This window comes from Terrapene carolina, unplaced genomic scaffold (assembly GCF_002925995.2).
Source record: "Terrapene carolina triunguis isolate 2854851 unplaced genomic scaffold, T_m_triunguis-2.0 Scaffold448, whole genome shotgun sequence".
Classification (NCBI taxonomy): domain Eukaryota; kingdom Metazoa; phylum Chordata; order Testudines; family Emydidae; genus Terrapene; species Terrapene triunguis.
Genome location: NW_020664799.1, coordinates 496,628 through 518,125, shown reverse-complemented (window position 1 = coordinate 518,125; position 21,498 = coordinate 496,628). Strand labels below are relative to the sequence as shown.

General features: G+C 50.8%; 1 protein-coding gene across 1 annotated transcript; it reads right to left on the bottom strand.

Annotated features, from left to right (window-relative positions):
* Positions 1-2,776: 2,776 nt before the first annotated feature.
* LOC112106968 (zinc finger protein 34-like) lies at positions 2,777-9,018 on the bottom strand. The gene is made up of 4 exons (XM_029913084.1): positions 8,941-9,018; positions 7,244-7,340; positions 6,454-6,567; positions 2,777-6,236 (listed from the first exon to the last, which is right to left on the bottom strand). The coding sequence occupies exons 1-4, from the start codon at positions 8,962-8,964 to the stop codon at positions 5,152-5,154; spliced, it is 1,320 nt and encodes a 439-aa protein (XP_029768944.1). The 5' UTR covers positions 8,965-9,018; the 3' UTR covers positions 2,777-5,151.
* Between the last annotated feature and the right edge of the window lie 12,480 nt (positions 9,019-21,498).

Genomic DNA, 21,498 nt, shown 5'->3' with positions numbered 1-21,498 from the left:
GAACAGGAAGTGAGGGCACTGATGGTGATTCCCCTCAGAACCCAAGCAAACTTCTGAAGGGAAAAAAGAGAGCAAGGGAGGACATGTTCATGGACCTTGTGACTGCATCCCACCAAGAAAACAGAAGAGCAGAGGGAGGTCTCCGCAGCAGGCAGAGTGGCTCCCAAGGGAGATCCTGGACAAAGGAGAAGACAGGCAGGAAAGGATGCTGGACTATACCCTGCAGACAGAGGCAAACAGCTCTGCTGGAGAACATTGTGGTGCTATGGTCACAGCCAGCACCCCACCCAGCCATGTCCTGCAACTTGTGGAGAACACAGGATACTGGGAGCCTCTTTTTGTTTCCCCAAATGGCAGGCCCTGCCCGCACCATTCCACCCACCAAACAAGGAGAACAGGTCCCACTTACACATTTGTTGTGAGCCCATCAGCACAGCCATGTGTATGCGCTCAGCACTCTGGGCATGTTCTGCCACACATCCATTGGTTATCACTTTGCACGTACATTAAATCCATAAATGTTATGTACAACTCGACTGAAAACTTTCACTGAGGTGCGGCTGCCCCCAGTAACACCAATTCTTAATCAGATCTTTACACAAACACCCTGCATTCATTTCCTTGGCTACAGGACATTCATTTTCTACCACAACCCATCCCTGACCCGTGTCTCTGATCACTTGGGGCTGGCTGTTAATAAGGTACAGAAAGTGCCATTATCTTTACTTCACAGCCATCGGTGAGGATCTCCCCTTGGCTCTCCCAGACATTGTGCAAATCGAGCAAGTGCCTATCACATGAGGCAGATACTATTCAGCAGCCTTCAGCCATGTCAGGAGGCTTCTCCTCCTTTCCTTGAGTCTTCCAACCACCCTCTCCACAATCGTTCTTCAGATATTCAGGGTACAGTCAAACAGCTCCTTTCTCCTGCCCTTGTCTCCAGGAAAATGATTCATAAGCCAGGGAAGCAGAGGGTAAGCTGGGTCTCCCAGAATGACAGAAGGAATTACAACACTATAAATTTTTTAACACTGAGAGTAATTAACCAAAGGAACAATTTACCAAGGGTCATGGTGTATTCTCCATCCCTGACAATTTTTAAATTGAGATTGGATGTTTTTTCTAATAGCTCTGCTGTAGGAAGTATTTGGGGGCAGGACTCTGGTTTGTGTTATACAGGAGAACAGACTAAATAATCACAGTGGTCCCTTCTGGCCTTGGAATGTATGAACAATACCACCAATATCCATAATGGCCATGGGAGCAGAAGTTCTCTTTTTCTTTGCAGAAAACAGAGCTGCGTTTCTGAAGGCATCATGGACCTGTCCACCCCATCCCATGGCAATCAATGAGGCCTTGCAGCACCATGGAAAAATACCCTTTTTGTCAAACTCTGATCTGGTGAGAGGGGGGTGGGATCGTCAGATGGGTTTGATCAAGGGCTCCTGTACAATTTGGGAACCCCAGCTATGCAAGGCCATCAGTAGCCTCCTGTGCATTAGCAAGCATTATGTTCTAGCCCCGCAGCTCCCTCTTGATAGCAGTGCACACCTACATGACAAAAAGTCCCGACAATTGATCTCCCAGCACCAAACCGGCTATCTACTGAACAACAGTTGTCAGGAGTTGGGAGCTTCCAGATGCTGATGGCCACATACTTCTCCACGCTGAGGGGGACTCTCAGGTTGGTGCTTCACCGCTGCAGCTTGGTGGCAAGCTCCACACAGATGTCTAGGGAAGTAGCCTTCTGCAGCCTGAAGTTCTGCGGCCACTGCAGTTCATCCCAACTCTGCAGCACTGTCCTGTCCCACCCATCAGTGCTAGGGGGCCATGAACAGAAGAGGTTCTCCAGCAACTAAAGCCACTCTGGGAAAACTGAATGTAGAAGTAACCGCTTGATCTCATCCTCTTCCTCTATCCACAATGATTCATAAAGGAACTAGCTTAAGCCAGAGTAAACAAAACAGTATAGACGCATCCTTTCACCATAGTTAAACTGGTACAGATAAAGCAGAAAAACATACACTGTGAAAACTTTCCTATGTAGACCAGGCCTAACCTCAGCGATTCTATCATATTCTAATTCAAGGTAGGCAAACTGGATTCTCTCATACCTCAGTGACTGTAATTACTGTGATCTTCTTTTCGCCCATCATTACCACAAGTTCATACAAGCAGCAGATTAACTTTAAAATGGAATCTCTTGGTAGTATCACTTTTGTTGCATCTTCAGTCAATCGGGTATTTTTATATTTCAGAGAATTAGCTTCAAAGTATTTACAGTGTCTTGACTCTGAAGTGATTTTTTAAAATATATTTTTGTGATTATTGCCTATACCCAAAAAGTGAAATAACAAGCTAACTACAATGGAACTAGTGTAGTTAATGGGCCTGGCTTCGAAATGTACAAGACCCCAATGACTGATGAAAGAAGCTTTCCCTCCTTAGCAATAACCAGAGCTCTCACCATTACTGGGTTAACCCTGTGGCTGCTGGAAGATGCTCCTGCAGGCAGTAGCATGTTCCAGCAACATCCATGTCTCCAGTCCCACTTGAGAGTATTATCCCCTGGGGCAGAGGGAATCTCTTGCTGAGTATATCACATACTGGACATTGCTGCAGGGATGGAGGCAGCAGGAGACACTAGAAATCTGGAGTAGAATTTTGTGCATCATGAGGATTTTGCAGAATTTACCTTTCTTGTTTTGGAGAACCCACTGGAACATCACTGAGAGGTGAGAACTGCCTATTTATCGCCATAGACTGTTCACTCTGAACCATAATGATAACATATTGCATTCCAGTATTGGTAATACTTTCTCCTGCTCATTGTGCTTCATCAGTCTGGGTGGATGGCCTATTAATTTGACAGAGCTCTTCACAGGGAGAAAGATGCACCTTCTGCAGGGGAGCTTGGTTTATCTCCCTACTGTTTTTCGTTTGTTTGGAATTCGTTGGATTTCACGATGCTTAGCTGACGTACAGATGAGAAGCTTCTTATTAATCAGCTTTAGTACTCAAAACAGAACTTGAAGATGAACAGAGCAGAGTGCATGAAGTTACAACAAAAAATGTTAAGATATGGTGTTAACCCCCACCCTCACTTACTAACAAGTAATAAATCAAACCACAAAGATTTACCAATCAATAGGAAACGTACTGTAGCATGGAGTGGGGGCTTTTACTACAACACTGAATCCTTAGTACAGGGCTGGATCAATTTACCAGTCAAACTTTGTAACCCAAAGTTATGGGACTGTGAGTGGCAGCTCAACAAAGAGTCATTCTTAAAAGGCAACCTTTAAACAATTGCTTGGTCACTGACATGTCAATTCAGTTTAAATTTGCCTTAAGACTATGACAATCCAGAGACAAGCCTCTTCCTTTCACACAGAGATATCTCACATTAACATAGCTCCATGGTAACCGGTATCAAAGTTATATCTATGTCAAGTTCACCAGAAGCTGTTACCATAAATACTCTGCAATCCCAGTCATGGTGTACTGGAAGCTCCTATGTTACTTTCACCAAGTGGTAAAACAATGATTTATAAAACCACCCAAATTCAAGCCAACGTCGTCTGTGACTGAGCTGTGGTGAGTGCCCATCAGTCTGTCTACAGGCTGCCAGCTCCTCTTTGGGATATGCACATACATCTTCCTAACAAAGTAGCTCTATGCTGAGCTAGTATAACAAATGAGGCTGGTGTGACAAAGCGGGAATTTTCTGTAATATTTTTATGGTTCCTGGGCGTGCCTCAGTTTCCCTCCGTACTCTGCATAGCCACCCAGTGGGTGCAAAAGGGTTCAAAATGCGGATCTTGTGGCAGAGCAGCAGACATAAGATGCTGTGTCATGTAGCTGACTGGGGTGCAGTGACTGGGACATTAAAGGATGGGCTGAAACCGACCCTTTTTTAAATGCCAGACATTCAGACCCGGGAACCAGACCAAAAGGAAGGAGTTTTCCCCCCACCTCTCAGCAGAGCAAAGGCCCCAGCTCAAGAACAATGGGTCGAACTGGTGTCAGGATACTGGGATAACTCCTGGCTTTTACAAAAAGAGTCTGGACTCTCACCTGGTATGCCATCGAGAGGAGAAACCGAGACCGAAACAGATGCTGGCTGGTTGCACTGATGTAGCCAGCATGGACCATGTGTTAACCTTTGCCCCACTGTGCTAACGTAAGGACTTTCAGATTCTATATGCCAGGTAACTAATGAATTGTCACCTTCTGTTGAAAGGGCCGCTTGGTGTCACTGCAGATATTCACTGAGAGCACTGTGCCCTGCAGGACTCTGGCTGGGCTGGATTTGCTGCAGGGAGCCACAGACAGGGATTGCTGGCGCCGAAGGCCCAGTCTGGGAGTCATGGAGGCCACAGGCCTCCCCCTGTGGAGCTGTGTGGGTCCTTGGGACGGGCACATTAAAGGGGTCACTCCCACGGGGCTGATAACAGGCTGGGGCCAGACCAGATCCTGTGACTCTGTGACAGCTGGCTATTGCCACACAGAACACAATATACATTTACATCATTTACAGGCTTCTATGAACTCAGGGACACACTTCCCGACACTTAGAATGACCGAGCTGTCGCTGGGCCAGAGCAGACATATGTTTGAATTCTTTGTTACTTATCAGGTGAAACCAGTGCATAGATAAACTTTCCCGGGGGCGTCTGTATCCAAATGCGTGCTTCAAATGCCATTAATTCAGCACCGTTTTTCAAACTTAATGAATCTCTGAGTATGAGTCTGCTTTTCCACGGCCAGTTTGATTTGTGTAACCTCCCCAGGCACATTGTACGAACGTAACATCGATAAAGCCCATAGACATGTTTATTAGTATAACCACTGCTTTCTAGGCATCCTCAGCACCACAAGGACAGGCAGGGTAAAGCCGCCTGGCATGGTGCCACCTGCTGAGGCTGCATGAGTGGGACTGTGTTTATAAAAGTGTCTGAAATCCAAAACAAAATAATCCCTCCCTTCCTAGAAATAACCATCTGCCCCAGTCCTCTGTGCCCCAAAACCAGATTCCCAGACCCCACTGAGCAGCAGCTCCCTGGAGTCTGCCAGCCAGGCTGACCCTGGCTCCAAGTGGCTCCTTCTGAGCTGGCATGGGGGGGCAGGGATATCAGGGGATGCCGGCTTCTACCTCGTGTGGATTCTCCGATGCGTAAGAAAATTGGAGCAGCGAATGAAGCTTTTCCCGCAATCAGGGCAGTCATAAGGCTTCTCCTCCCGGTGAGTCCTCTGGTGTTTGATCAGGGCTGAGCTCACGGTGAAGCTCCTCCTGCACTCGGGGCATTCGTAGGGCTTCTCTCCTGTGTGGATCCTCTGGTGCGTCATGAGGTTCGAGCTGCGATTGAAGCTTTTCCCGCAGTCGGGGCACCGATATGGTCTCTCTCCCGTGTGGGTTCTCTGGTGTCTAATCAGGTCCGAGCTGTTCCTGAACCATTTGTTACAATCAATGCACTTATAGGGTTTCTCTCCGGTGTGCACTCGCTGGTGATTGATAAGACTGGAGCTCTGACTGAAGCTCTTCTCACACTCCTCGCATTTGTAGGGTCTCTCCCCCGTGTGAATTTTCTGGTGCCTGATGAGGTAGGAGCTGACACTGAAGCTTTTCCCGCACTCGGGGCACTTGTAGGGTCTCTCCCCTGTGTGGGTTCTCTGGTGGGAAGTGAGGTTGGAGCTCTGGTTGAAGCCTTTCCCGCAGTCAGGGCATTTGTAGGGTTTCTCTCCGGTGTGGAGTCTCTGGTGGGTGATGAGGGTGGAGCTGTCACTGAAGCTTTTCCCGCAGTTGGGGCACTTGTAGGGCTTCTCCCCCGTGTGCAGTCTCTGATGAGTGATCAGGTGGGAGCTCCGGCTGAAGCTTTTCCCACAGTCCAGACATTTATAGGGTTTCTCTCCGGCGTGGAGTCTCTGATGGACAATCAGGTTTGAGCTGCGACTGAAGCTTCTGCCACATTCCTCACAGATGGTCGGTCTCTCTTCATTGGGGATTCTCTGGTGGGTGGTGTCCATGGGCCTGTGACACGATTTATCCAATCCTTTCCCTGGCTGGGTTCCTGGCTGCCTTTGCAGTCTGTGCTGACTCTCCCAGGCTTCTCCCTGCTCAGGGCTCTGGGAAACGTTCCCTTCAGCTCTTCCCGACATCCTCCTGTGCGGTTGCACTAGCTCAGGACCTTCCAGCTGAGAGTTCTCCTCCTCGCTCTCACTGCCCATCCCATCTCCTGCTGGGACAGAGAATCCAGACAGCAATCAGTCCTCAGAGAGGCTGACACAAAAAGGGGTGAAACAAATCAATATCAGGATCCAAATCCCCCCAAATCCTTCCCCAGAGGAGAGAGGGGCAAGCCAGGCATCAGACAGGGTTGTTGGAATCCCATGCATGACATCTGCCATGAGGACATAAAACTGGGCTAGGAGCTTACTGAAGCGATCCCTCACCTGTGTGGCTGCTTCTAAGGATCCCCCTTTCTTCAGAGCCCTGGAAATCTGGGCCCCATGGCTCTTCCCCTCGGTTCAGCCGGGAGATCTCACTGGATTTGGGAACAGGAAACCCTGCTCAGGGGAAAAAGCAAGTGGGCTCACGTACGTTCTCTGTTTGTAGGTTGGGGAGGCTGCTGCAGGGTGCCCAGCCCAGCCCTTTTCTTTGCTGCAGGGAGAAGAGAAAAGACAGGAAAATGCTCCCAGAGCCCGCTGGGAAAGGCCAGCATCTGGGGGAGGCATGCTGTGTCCCCTGAAGTGAGCTCAGGGATCTGCACAGACAGGGAACTTGGGCCAGATTTCTAAAGAGGTTTAGGCACCTACAGTCACAGACAGGGGCCTAGTGGGATTCTGTAGAAGCACAATGGGAGTTAGACACTGAGGAGATTTTGAAAATCTCACTCAGTGCCTGTCTGCATCTTTAGGCGGCTACCTACCAGCAAAAATCTGGCCAGTGGGGCCTCAGGCAGAGCAGAGTCAGGAAACACACGTCCATCCCTGATGGGGCAGAGGTCCCAGAGGTAGAATCTGCCCTGGGAAGTGGGGGAGACAGTGAGTTTGTCCCACTTGGGAGCCCAGGTTACGGGGAGAACAGCACCATCATTAAGTCCCTGGATCTCCAGTCCTGTGCACCTGGGGTCTGGGGACTATGGGGCTGTTCCTCCTGAACGCTAAGGAACCAGATCAGAACCCGCCCTGGGAACTTCAGGGATGCCCAGCTCCTGATACCTGAGGGGTAACGAATCCTTACCCAGGAGGTCCCTGTAAAGAACTCTGTGACGTGGATCCAGCAGAGCCCACTGCCCCTCAGGGAAATACACAGCCATCTCCTCGAAGGTCACCGACCCCTGGAACAGCAAGTGTCCCCTGCTCAGTGCCTGTTGCCCAGTCGCAAGCACACAAGCTCAGCCACAGCCTGTCCCAGCCTCCCTCACCATCTGCCGCAGCTCCCACAGGCCTTGGGTTACATCCCCTGCCCACCAGCCCCTCAGGACGGTCCCAAATCACCCCCTCCCATGACCCACACAGACCTGCCCCAGCACTCAGAACCTCCTCTTGCTCCACAGGAGAGAATCCGCCCCCCTCTCGCTCCCTGTGTGCCCAGCTCTCCAGTCTCCCTAGCTTGGGGGCTGCATCTGGGCCTTGGCTGGCCTGACAGCCAACGCATGTGTGGGCTCCATGCGCCCGCCACCGCCTCACTGGCTGTTCAGAGGCCACTTCCTATGGCCTTCTCTGAACAGCCAAGCTGGAGGAGTGGCCATTACACCCTGCCTCTGTCCCATCCCCTGCCCCCTCCCTCGCCCTCTGTGGGGAGAACTGGGCCTAAACGTGAGTGTGAGTTCATAAGACTTCACAATAACCTGTAATAACAAACGGTGATGGGAACCAGTGCAAGGAAACCAGACTGAGACTGGCTTGGTCTAAACTGAAAAGACCACACTGATGTAATCCAATGGCTGCTGAAACTAATGCTTGTTAAAAACGGGTGATGTGGAGCTGGAAACTAATGAATCAAAATTGGTGGACAAAATACCACGTCCACTCACCACTCCCTTTGTGTCTCGTTAAGGAACGAGACTTTGTGAGGACAAGTCGGAAAGAACAGACGGAGGCTAGTGGGGTGAGCTTCGCCACCCTGCCCACCACCCCCACCCTTTCCCAGGATCCCGAACACTCTTTGTCCTGATCCTGAGAGCTGTCCTGACCCGCCCGGGCCAGAGAAAGGGACCCACATGACATCACCACCCGTACCAGCTCCACCGGAATCCCAGTGAAATGGGATTAGACTTTAACAACAGCTCCAGCCCACCTCAATTAACTTTTTCTCTTCCCCTAAAGGACAGTTATTACCGTCTCTGATACCAGGTAAGAGACTGCGAGACAAGGGGCTTTTCCCTTCTAAAACCCTCTCCAGCTAAAGCAAAAGGGAACACGGGATGTCATTAAAATGAAGGCCTCACTTAGCGCTTTACATGTCAAATGCTGTATCTTTAATGGAAGGTTCAAAGGGTGTTTAGTGGTGAGTGTGCCACGGTGCTATAAAGGCTGCAGTCTCTGTACACCAAGCCCTGACCCTTGTTTAACATTAGACAGGGACTGGGTTACGTAAACCTCTTTGGCCCCTTTGTTCCATCTAAATTTATGCTACGCCCCCCACAACACTTTACATAGGAGATCAGCATCATTATCCCCACGTTACAGATGGGGACACTGAGGCACAGAGTGGGGCAGTGACTTGCCCAAGGCCAGGCTGCAGCCAGCAGCGTACCTGAGAATAGAAGCCAGGTCTCCTGCGTGTCTGTCAGGTATGCTAGCCACTAGGCCACACTGCCTTCATTTAAACACAGCCCAATGGGGAAATTCCTCACCCAATGCACTAACCCTCCCCCTTCCGTACTGTGGTTACTCTTCCTGCCACAACCCACTTCCCCTGGATAGATCCCCTACCTGAGCATGATCCGCTGCAGCCATGTCCCTTCCCCGTTCCCCAGCAGACAGGGCAATCCAGAGCCAAGCACGGACGTGGTTCTGCAGCCTGTCAGGGCAAGAAGGGCCAGTGAGGAGATTTCAGAAGGGGCTTTGGTGCATTTCACAGCCCCGTTCATCACAGGCTCTTTCCATGCAAACAGACACTCAGGACTCTGCAGTGTTGAGAACACGCTTCAGTCACCTTATTCCAGCGCCGACCCGGCCTCTCCCACCAGGACTAACCCCACTGAGCCATTTTAACCCCCCTTCCCCCCGTAACAGAGTCCCTGAGCCAAACACTAGAAAAGAGCAGAATCGAAGGAGCCGCTCTGGAGGATCCCCCCTGACACTGTCCCCAAGGCTGGCAGCACATCCCCCCAGCAGCGCAGGGACTAGACAGAGGCAGGAACTGGCTTTTCCTCTCCCTGCTCCTCACTTTGTCCCAGGAAAGTCAATCTGCCCCGGGGTGCTGCAGGGAATGGGGCTGGGCTGGGCTGGGAGCCGGGAACCTCCCTCCCCACTGACTGCTCCTGCTGCCCCTGCCAGCCTCTATCCCTGTCTCCTTCCTGCCCCCTCTCCCCTCCCCTCGGGCGGGGAGCAGAGCCTAGGGGGTCAGGGAGGGCAGCAGTTCTGGGACTCGCAGACCCCCGCCCCCCCGGGAACAGAGCTGGGGCGAGGAGGGGCCGGTGGTGCAGAGTCACTTTCCTATCCGGCCACAGCCCTTTCCCCCGGGTCTCTCCCCTCACCTGCAGGCTCCGGCTCAGGGGCTGATGTCGGCAGAGCCCGGAGCTGCCCCAGGGGCTGGTTCCAGCCCCCGGAGAAAGTCCCCCCGGCTGGGCACAGAGGGGCGCTAGGGAAGGGCTCTCCCCGCGCACACCCCGCGGAGCAGCAGCGGCTCAGCTTGGAAAGGAATCCGGACTCACAATGGAGGCAGCAGCAGCCTCTGACCCAGGAAGCTCAAACTCGGTATCTTCAGACAGGGAAACACCCACTGTCCATAGTCAGCAACCGACAATAGCCAGGGCCCTCTGGTGGCCACAGTTAGTGGTACCAGACGAGGGCCCCTTTCCCTCCCTTCCCTTCCTGGGGAGTAATTCAATGCAAGAGGCATTTTCTGCTGGGATAAAGAACCCGCATGAATCTCCCCATGCAGGTACTTATAAACCAGGATCAAGTCACCCTCTAACCTTCACTTGAATAAAACGAACCGATGGATCTCTGTAAGTCTTTCGCTCTGAGGCAGGTTTTCCAAACCTTGAATAATTCTGGTGGTTCTTTTCTTTGTCGTTTTAAGGTTTTCGACATCCTTGTTGAAGTGAGAACACAAGAAGTGGACAGTGTGTCCAGTAATGGTCTCCCTAATGCCCTATAACGAGACAATACCACTTGTCTACTCCTACTCAGTATTTCCCTGCTTCTACCTCCAAGGATTGTACTGATTCCCTTAGCAACACAGCATCACACCAGGAGCCTGTGTTCAGCTGGATTCCACCATGAATCCTAAATTCTACCCAGAGGCACTGCTGTCAAGGATACAACAGTCCCCCAGCCTTTATGTGTGACCAGCCTTCTTTGGTCCTAGATTTGAAATATAAAATTAAACAAATAAGGAAAACTACCCATAATATCTTTTGAAACAATATTTTCAAGGTTTGAAATTTTTCAAAATCATTACAATAAAAGATTGTTTTGGCAGGGATATTAATCCTCCTGCTTCAGGATTTAATTCAATGTCTATTATAGAGACCAAGCCTATGAAGGGCCAGATCTGTTTGTGTCTATTACTGCAGAGTTCTTACACAGGTAGGCCATTCATCCGGTTTTAAGACAGACAATCAGGGGGTAGGGGGTAGGGTATGGTTTTTCCGCTGTCCAGTACTGAGACAAAATCAGATGTGGTTTTGTCCAGTATCACACACAGAGGACTTCATTTTTAAGAGCGTACCACTTCACCCTCGCTGCCATGGCCTTGCAAACACTGACCAGTAAAGCTGAGAATGGGGAAACTCAGTGCATGTCACAGTAACAAAGCAATAATACCTGAGGTGCTAAGGACAGGAAAACTCAATGTACAGACCAGAAACAAAGTGTTGAGACCTGGGAAACAGATAATGGGGAAATTCAGTGCATGGCACAGGCACTCAGTTCTGAGACTGAGATCTGGTAAACTCAGAGTATGCCACAGACAAACAGAGGTGAGACCAACAAGATAGCTGAGAAAAGGGACAATCTGTGCATGGTACAAACACACAATGCTAAAACCATGGCACCAGAGAAGCGGAAATGCGGAGTTTGGCACATACACACACCACTCAGATCAGGGCTGATGAGCATAGGGAATGAGTGCATGAAACTGACACACAGCACTGAGACCAGGGCAGATGAGAATGGTAAAACTCGGTCCATGGTACAAACACATAGGACTCACAAGAGATCAGCAAGCAATGAGGGAACTCATATAATGACACAGTCACCAAGCAAGGAGACCAGGGGAACTGAGAATGGGAAAGGTTGTTACATGCCATACACATACCACACTAAAACCAAAGGAGCTGAGAATGGGGAAATTCAGTGCATCACACACATTCACTCAGTGCTTAGACCAGGGAAGCTGACAATGGGAAAACTCAGCACATGACACAGACATGAACTGAGAACAAGGGAGCTGAGAAGGGGGCAATTCAGTGCAGAGCACCCACACTTAGTGCTGAGACCAAGGGAGCTGAGAATGGGGAAGTTAAGTACATGGCCCAAAAACAGAGTTAAGACATGGGCAGCTGAGAATGGGGACACATGGTGCAGAGCACAGACAACCAGCGATAAGAAATGGGGTGCTGAGAATGAGGAAACTTGGTCCATGGCACAGACTTTCAGCACTGACACCAGGTGAGATGAAGTGGGGGGTTCTCTTGGTTTTTTATTGTTTTTTTCAATGGTTTGCATGCAGAGGGGGTGGGACTCAGTTTCCCTGGGTGTTACTGGTTTAACAAGGTGATGGGAGAGGGAGTTTGTTGTTACAGAGGACCAGCAACAGAACTTAGGACACCAGCCACTGGCCTGGAGAATGGATACCCCAGTGACTGGTGTCATGGTGACCGGGAGGCCCAGCTCGGGAGTCACAACTAGTTCTGGCCAGTGGGAGGACAATGGGCTGCAAAGAGAGGACCCCAGTGACCTGATCAGCCAGTTCCAGCCAGGTGACACTGTTTACCTGGATAGAAGACAATGGACAGAGGCAGGGCTTGGGGGAGGTGATATCAGATGCCCAGCTGGAAAGCACAGGGGGCTCAGGACTCGAGAGAGAGAGCAGGCAGAGCCCACCTGGATGAAGGAGAGACTTAGATGTACTGTGCTGAGGGAGGCCAGGCCTGAGGACCTCAATAAACCCTCCTGTTTTACACTGGCTGAGAGTCACTCCGGTCTAGAGAACAGGGTTCCACTAGGCAACCTAGTGACAGAGGATGTGGAAAAAGCTAATGTACTCAATGCTTTTTTTGCCTCTGTCTTCACGAACAAACTCAGCTCCTAGACTACTGCACTGGGCAGCACAGTGTGGGGACGAGGTGACCAGCCCCCTGTGGAGAAAGAAGTGGTTCAGGATTATTTAGAAAAGCTGGACGGGCACAAGTCCATGGGGCCGGATGCACTGCATCCGAGGGCGCTAAAGGAGTTGGCGGATGTGATTGCAGAGCCATTGGTCATTATCTTTGAAAACTCATGGTGATCAGGGGAGGTCCCAGATGACTGGGAAAAGGCTAATGTAGTGCCCATCTTTAAAAAAGGAAAGAAGGAGGATCCAGGGAACTACAAGCCAGTCAGCCTCACCTCAGTCCCTGGAAAAATCATGGAGCAGGTCCTCAATTTTGAAGCACTTCGAGAAGAGGAAAGTGATCAGGAACAGTCAGCATGGATTCACCAAGGGCAAGTCATGCCTGACTAACCTAATTGCCTTCTATGAGGAGATAACTGGCTCTGTGGATGAGGGGAAAGCAGTAGACGTGTTATTCCTTGACTTTAGCAAAGCTTTTGATACGGTCTCCCACAGTATGGGCTGGATTAATGGACTATAAGGTGGATAGAAAGCTGGCTAGATCATCAGGCTCAACAGGTAGTGATCAATGGCTCCATGTCTAGTTGGCAGCAGGTATCAAGCGGAGTGCCCCAAGGGTCGGTCCTGCGGCCTGTTTCGTTCAATATCTTCATTAATGATCTGGAGGATGGCATGGACTGCACCCTCAGCAAGTTTGCAGATGACATTAAACTGGGAGGAGTGGTAGATATGCTAGAGGGTAGGGATCGGATACAGAGGGACCTAGACAAATTAGAGGTCTGGGCCAAAAGAAATCTGATGAGGTTCAACAAGGACAAGTGCAGAGTCCTGCACTTAAGACGGAAGAATCCCATGCACTGCTACAGACTAGGGACCAAGTGGCTAGGCAGCAGTTCTGCGGAAAAGGACCTAGGGGTTACAGTGGATGAGAAGCTGGATACGAGTCAACAGTGTGCCCTTGTTGCCAAGAAGGCTAACGGCATTTTGGGCTGTATAAGTAGGGGCATTGCCAGCAGATCAAGGGACGTGATAATTCCCCTCTATTTGGCATTGGTGAGGCCTCATCTGGAGTACTGTGTCCAGTTTTGGGCCCCACACTACAAGAAGGATGTGGAAAATTGGAAAGAGTCCAGCGGAGGGCAACAAAAATGATTAGGGGGCTGGAGCACATGACTTATGAGGAGAGGCTGAGGGAACTGGGATTGTTTAGTCTGCAGAAGAGAAGAATGAGGGGAGATTTGATAGTTGCTGTGAACTACCTGAAGGGGGGTTCCAAAGAGGATGGATCTAGACTGTTCTTGTTACCTCTGTTCCCCTAAAAACCAACCCAGGGTCACACTTGTATTAGTTTTATTACGATGCCGCTGTTGGGTCAGATAGAAAAGAGATGGAGCTTATTCATACACGCACACATTCACTGCATTGGTGGAGCTTATTCATATATGCACACATGCACACATTCACTCATGCACCCACACACTTACACAGGCGGAGAGTTACCGGAGACAGCATGGAGACCGAGAAGCCGAAGCGTGGTAGATCTGGTGTCTCCGCCTGCGGTCACCAATCCAGGCTGCTGAGCAGGTCAAGGAGCAGCAGCTGCTTGTGTGCATGGCTGCTTCCTTTTTCTGGAACTGGGCGGCTCCTGTCACGTACACTGAGTTTTCCTTCTGTCTCCATCACCGAGAAGCATTCCCAGACCAGTTCCTTTCGTGCATACCAGGTTCTTCTTCTCTTTACAGCACTTCGTGATTGCCTTCTCAGGGCAGATTATATCAGACACACCTGTCTCCTGTCTCTGGGTTCCTTTCTCCTTGCAGCTCCTCTCCGCCCAGTCCCACATACACTCCCTTGTTCACACTCCCTCGTTCACACTCTCTCTGAGGGATGGGATATTACAAAGCTTGGAAGTTCATACTAGTGGTAACTTGAAAAGGTTACAGAGCTTGCAAAGGTTGCAAAACTTAAAAGGCTATGCTAACAATAACTGAAGTTACAAAGTCTGCAAAAATGTTGCAGAACTTAATGATACAAGTTACAGATCTTACAATTGCATTTGAGCAGAGGCTTTACATAACATTTCTCAGTGGTAGAAGATGGCAGAACAAGGACTAATGGTCTCAAGTTGCAGTGGGGGAGGTTTAGGTTGGATATTAGGAAAAACTTTTTCACTAGGAGGGTGGTGAAGCACTGGAATGGGTTACCTAGGGAGGTGGTGGAATCTTCTTCCTTAGAGGTTTCTAAGGTCAGGCTTGACAAAGCCCTGGCTGGGATGATTTAGTTAGGGATTCGTCCTGCTTCGAGCAGGGGGTTGGACTAGATGACCTCCTGAGGTACCTTCCAACTCTGATATTCTATGATTCTATGATTCTATTCCCTCTGGGAGTGTAGGCCCTGGAAGCCCAGAGAGAATGGATTCCCTGAGGGGGCCCACGGCGAGAGACAGGCGTGCTAAGACTCAGACAGGCACGGTTCCAGGAGGCGGAGGGGCTTAACCACGGAGAGAGAGAGAGAGGGAGAGCATGGACTCCTGAGAAGGGCTGTCACACTTAAGGGGGTTCCCCCCAGGGACCGTACGAGCCAAGAGAGGGCACGAACTGTGAGTCTGTGACACCAGGGAGCTAAGAAGAGGAAATGTGGTATATGGCACAGACACTCAGGGCTCGTACCAGGAGAGATGATCATACGACAAGAGAAACTCAGTGGCTTACACAGACACACAGCACTGAGACCAGGAGAGCTGAGAGTGGGGGAAGGCTGTGCATGGCACGGACACACAGCACTGACACCAGGAAGCTGAGGGTGAGGGAAGGCTGTGAATGGCACAGACACGGAGCACAGAGACCAGAGAGCTGACAATGGGAGAAGGCTGTGCATGGCACAAGCACACAGCACTGACACAGGAGAGCTGTGAGTGGGGGAAGGCTGTGCATGGCACAGGCACACAGCACTGACAGCAGGAGAGCTGTGAGTGGGGGAAGGCTGTGCTTGGCACAGGCACAAAGGACTGATACCAGGTTACGAGTGAGGAAAGGCTATACATGGCACAAACATGCTGCACTGCGACCAAGGAGCCAAGCGTGGGGGAAAGCTGTGCCTGGCACAGACACATATAGCTGAGACCAGGGGAGCTGGGAGTGGGGGAAGGCTGTGCATGGCACAGACACACAGCACTGAGACCAACAGAGCTGAGAGTGGGAGAAGGCTGTTTAAGGCACAGACACACAGCACTGAGACCAGGGGAGTTGCGAGTGGGTGAAGGCTGTGCACGGCATAGACACCCAGCACAGACACCAGGAGAGCTGAGAGTGGGGGTAATCTGTGAATGGCACAGACACACAACACTAAAATCAGGAGAGCTGAGACTGGGAGAAGGCTGTGCCTGGCAAATACACACAGTCCTGACACCAGGAAACCTGAGAATGGGGGAAGGCTGGTTATGGCACAGATACACAGCACTGACACCAGCATAGCTGAGAGTGGGTGACGGCTGTGCCTGGCACAGACACACAGCACTGAGACCAGGAGAATTGTGTGTGGGGGAAGGGTGTGCATGGCAAAGACACACAGCATTGACACCAGGGAGCAGAGAGTGGGATAAGGCTGTGCATTGCACAGACACAGAGCACTGAGACCAGAAGGGGTGAGAATAATGCATGTCACAGACAAAGTGATGCATGTCACAGACAAAGTACTGAGATGAAGGGAGCTGAGAATAGGGAAAGTCAGTGCATGACAGAGAGACACAGCACTCATACCAGAGGAGCTAAGAACAGTGAAACTCAGTGTAGAGCCCAGACACACAGTGTTGAGAGCTGTGGAGCTGAAAATGGGGAAATCTGGCCAATAGCATGAGACACGCAGGGCTCAGATCAGATCAGCATGCAATGGGCAAACTGACAATATTTCAGTCACAGACACTAAGCAAGGAGACCAGGGGAGCTGAGAACAGGAAAACTCAGTGCATACCCCAGACATACAATACAAAGAAAAGGGATGTTGAGAACAGGTAAACTCAGTGCCTGGCACCCAAACATAGGACTCAAATGAGATCAGCAGGGAATTGGGTAACTCGGAACATGTCAGTCACATTGAGACCAAGTGAACTAAGAATGGGGAAATTCAGTGCATAGCACACACATCTAGAGCTGAAAGCAGGGCAGCTGAGAATGCGGAAAATGGTGCATGGCACAGACACACAGCACTGAGACCATGGAATTGAGAATGGGGTGACTCGGTGTATGGAACAGAAGCAAACATTGAGACAATGGGAGCTGAGAACAGGAGAAATTTGTGCATGACACACACACACAGTGTACAGATCAGGGGAGGTGAGAATGGGAAAAGTTTTAACATGACACACACACGCATGCGCACACACAGCACTGAGACCAGAGAGGCTGAGAGTGGGGGAAATGTCAGCATGTCACAGGCACGCAGCGCAGAGTTCCAGTGCAGCTCAGAATGGCAAATCTCAGTGCAGGGACAGAGAAATAGCACAGAGACCATGGGACGTGAGAACAGGAAAACTCGGAGCATAGCACAGAACTGAGACACTGGGAACATAAAATCAGTACATGTGACAGACACACAGTGCTCTGACAAGAAGGGAGAAAAGAGAATCTTGGTGTCGGACACATGTGCATGGCACTGAGACCAAGAGAGCTAATAGGGAAATCGGGTACATGTTACAGAAACACAGCACTAATACCTCAGAAGCTATTAACAGGGAAACGCAGTATATGGCCCAGATACAGAGTTACAACCTGGGGAAATGAGAAGGTGGAAAACTGAGATCATGATGCCACAGACACATAGAGGCAAGACCAAAGAGCTGAGAACAGGGAAATTCAGTGCATGGTGCCCACACCCAGCGCTGAGACCAGGTGAGCTGAGTATGGGTAAACGAGGTGCATGGAACAGACACACAGCACCGAGATTAGCAGACCTGAGAAAGCAACTCAAATGCCTTACAAAGTGCAAGTATATTACAGCAACATAATCATCATTATCAGTCAAACGGGCAATCTCATCAAAGTATGAAATCCAATTTCTTTGGGTATGTCTACACTACGAGAGTAGTTCGATTTTAGTTAAATCGAATATGTGCAATCGATATTAGAAAGTCGAACGTGTGTGTCCACACTAAGGACAGTAATTCGACTTTGTCAGTCCACACTACCAGGGAAAGCGTCGACATTGGAAGCAGTGCACTGTGGGCAGCTATCCCACAGTTCCCGCAGTCCCCGCTGCCCATTGGAATTCTGGGTCGATCCGCCAATGCCTTCTGGGTAAAAAAATGTGGCGAGGGTGCTTTTGGGTAACTGTCGTCATCCGTCAGTCACTACCGCCCTCCCTCCCTCCCTGAAAGCGCCGGCGGGAAATCAGTTCGCGCACTTTTTGATCAGTGACAGCGCGGACACCACAGCACTGCGATCATGGATCCCGCTGCGACCATCGCTGCAGTTGTGGCCGTTCTCAACGCCTCGCAGCTTATCATACACCTTTCCCTGAGGCAGATGCAGAGAAATCAGGCGAGGAGGCTACGGCACCGCCGTGAGGGCCTGAAGTCGGAGAGTAGCACAGAGCTGTCAGAAACCATGAGCCCCAGCGCCCAGGACATCACGGTGGCAATGGGTCATGTGGATTTTGTTGAACGGCAATTCTGGGCCCGGGAAACAAGCACGGAGTGGTGGGACCGCATAGTGCTTCAGGTCTGGGATGAATCCCAGTGGCTGCGAAACTTTCGCATGCGGAAGGGGACTTTCCTCGAACTTTGTGAGTTGCTGTCCCCTGCCCTGAAGCGCAAGGACACCCGCATGCGAGCAGCCTTGACTGTCCAGAAGCGAGTGGCCATAGCCCTCTGGAAGCTTGCAACGCCGGACAGCTACCGGTCAGTCGCGAACCACTTTGGCGTGGGCAAATCTACCGTGGGGGTTGTTGTCCTGCAAGTAGCCAAGGCAACCGTGAAGGTACTGCTGTCAAAGGTAGTGACCCTGGGAAACGCGCAGGCCATCATAGATGGCTTCGCTGCGATGGGATTCCCAAACTGCGGTGGGGCTATAGATGGGACTCACATCCCTATCCTGGGACCGGGCCACCAGGCCAGCCAGTACATCAACAGAAAGGGGTACTTTTCAATGGTGCTGCAATGTGCTGGACCACAGGGGACGTTTTACCAACATCAACGTCGGATGGCTGGGCAAGGTTCATGACGCTCGCGTGTTCAGGAACTCTGGTCTGTTTAGACGGCTGCAGGAAGGTATTTACTTCCCGGACCACAAAATAACTCTTGGGGATGTGGAGATGCCTACAGTGATCCTCGGGGACCCAGCCTACCCGCTAATGCCCTGGCTCATGAAGCCCTATACTGGCGCCCTGGACACAGAAAAAGAACTCTTCAACTACCGGCTGAGCAAGTGCAGAATGGTGGTGGAGCGTGCTTTTGGCCGTCTCAAAGGGAGATGGAGAAGCTTACTGACTCGCTGTGATCTCAGCGAAACCAATATCCCCATCGTTATAGCAGCTTGCTGTGTGCTCCACAATCTCTGTGAGAGCAAGGGGGAGACCTTTATGGCGGGGTGGGAGGTTGAGGCAAGTAGCCTGGCTGCTGATTACGCCCAGCCAGACAGCTGGGCGATTAGAAGATCCCAGTGGGACGCCCTGTGCATCCGGGAGGCTTTGAAAGCTAGGTTCCTGAGTGAGCAGGGCAACCTGTGACTTTTCAGTTTGTGTACAGAAAAGCTGAACCTGCCCCCGTTTCTTTACCCAGTTCATTTTGACTATCCTCTCCAGTTACATACCCCCTTCACCCCCTTCCCCTTCCCAAAAAATAAAATCAGTTCTATTTTGTTAATGAACACCGTTCTCTGTATTGCTGTTTTCGCGGGAATGTTTTAAACCGGGGACGCAGACTGTGGCGGGGGGCGGGTTTAGTGTTCTGATGCAAATGATGCTTCTAAACTCCCGAAATGACAGGCTCCGCACTGGTGCACTGGTTATTTCAATGGAGCCTGCCAGCACTCCTGGGGGGGACTGCGTGTATGTGTCAGCTATGTGACTTTCTGGCAGGGGGAGTAGGGTTACAGATCCCCTGCTGCGTGGATCTGTGAGCCAGGATAAGGACCGCTGCATAAGATCTGTAACTGCCCTCCCCCGCCACAAAGTCACAGAGCAACCCCCCCCCCCGAACATGAAAACCACCTCCAAGACTGACCAGGGTAACCAGTGACTGCACTGTGTATGTGTCCTAATGCTGCACCTGACCCCGCCTCTGTACCCTGCTAAAGGTGACTGTCCTGTCCAATTACCAAGCCCCTTCCCCCCCTTCAGACAGACTCTCCTCCAAAAGAACAGGATGGAAACAGTAATGATCAGGAACAAATCTTTTATTATGAACCACACATTAAACGTGGGGGGTGAAACTTGCACGGGGGCTTGTGTGAGGTGGGTAGGAAAGGACTTTTCAAATTTTGGGGAATGAGAGCATTCTAGTGCTAGAGCAGTCTGCAGGGGTGGAGTGAAAGTTTTAACGGCCCTTGCCGCCCCTCCTTCTTTGGACTTTGGGTGAGGGGGGTGTGGGACTTGGTGGCGGGGGAGGGCGGTTAGAGAGAGACTGCAGCGGGGCTCTCTCCTCCTGCCTCCGGTCCTGCAGAACATCCACAAGGCGGCGGAGCGTGTCCGTTTGCTCCCTCATTAGTCCAAGCAGCGTTTGAGTCGCCTGCTGGTCCTCCTGTCGCCACCTCTCCTCCCGTTCCATGACTGCTCGGTGCATTAGTGACAAGTTCTCCCTCCACTGTGTCTGCTGGGCTGCCTGGGCTCGGGAGCATCCCATTAGTTCAGCAAACATGTCTTCCCGTGTCCTCTTCTTCCTCCTCCTAATGTGCGCTAGCCTCTGGGCAGATGTGGCTGTGGGAATTGGAAAAAGGGAGTGAATTCCTGAGACAGATCAATGTATCTGTGAACAGAGAACATAGTCTTGCTCTGTGAACAAGACCATGCAGAGCACCTATCACACGCGCACTGAGGACAAGGTCGAATTTTCGGCCCTCGCCTACAGTGCCTGCGGTCTTGCTGTGGCGAGCTGAGGAGCGGGGCAGGACACCGGACTTTGTCTAGCTGGCAAACATGGTAAGCCGTAGACTTGTGGCTGCTTAAAACTTTAAGAGTGGCACTGGCCTCCTTTCACATAGAAAGCAATGCGAGTCTCTGCTGGCAGCAATCCTGCAAGCATGAACTCTGTCCCTGTCCCACCCCCTCGCGGCTGTAAACCGCGTGGCTGTAAACCGGCGGTTGCAGTTCTGTAAAGGAACGGGCAAGCAGTCCCAATACTAACTGTCCCCTACCTAATTCAAAGCAGGGCGTCATGCCAGACATCACCCTCCTGAGGGTCTCGGAGAGCCAGAAGGAGAAGATGCTTCGGGACAGCCTGCAGAAACCGGGGCCATTTGCTGCTATGCTCTGCAAGGCCATGATCCCCGAATACCTGCTGGCGTTGTGGCATGGAAACGTGTCATACCACGGGGGGCCTAATAAGCTCTCCCTGCCCAGGAACCTGAGAGTTAGGCTGGAAAGACACCTGCAGGAGGCCTATGAGGAGTTCTCCCAGGAGGATTTCGCCTCTATCCCAGGACATATCGACCAGTTTTTGGGTTAGGTGCCCTTGGAGGGACAAAAGAGTGGAGCGTCTTGGGCAGTATAATCATGAAGCGGACATTGTGAAATTTTTTTAAAATAGTTCGGACTATATATTGAAGCGCCCAAAGACAGACTAATCATGATACCCTTTCTTCAGATTCCCGTTTTGTTGCACTTTACTCTTTACATGTTTTGAAGCACTTTACCCATTGTTAATATTTTAAATGTTCCTGTTCTGTTATAAATAAATGTTTACATGTTTGAAAGCACTTTAGCTATTGTTAATATTTAAAATATGCAAGTTCTGTTAAAAATAAATGTTTACATGTTTACAGCACTTACTGCTTGAT

Coding starts and splice junctions, on each gene's coding strand:
- LOC112106968 (XM_029913084.1), bottom strand. CDS start 8,964: ATGGCTGCAGCGGATCATGCTCAG. Junction 6,568..7,243: donor TCTTTACAGGGACCTCCTGG/GTAAGGATTCGT, acceptor TCCCCTGAGCAG/GGTTTCCTGTTCCCAAATCC. Junction 6,237..6,453: donor CCTTAGAAGCAGCCACACAG/GTGAGGGATCGC, acceptor CTGTCCCAGCAG/GAGATGGGATGGGCAGTGAG.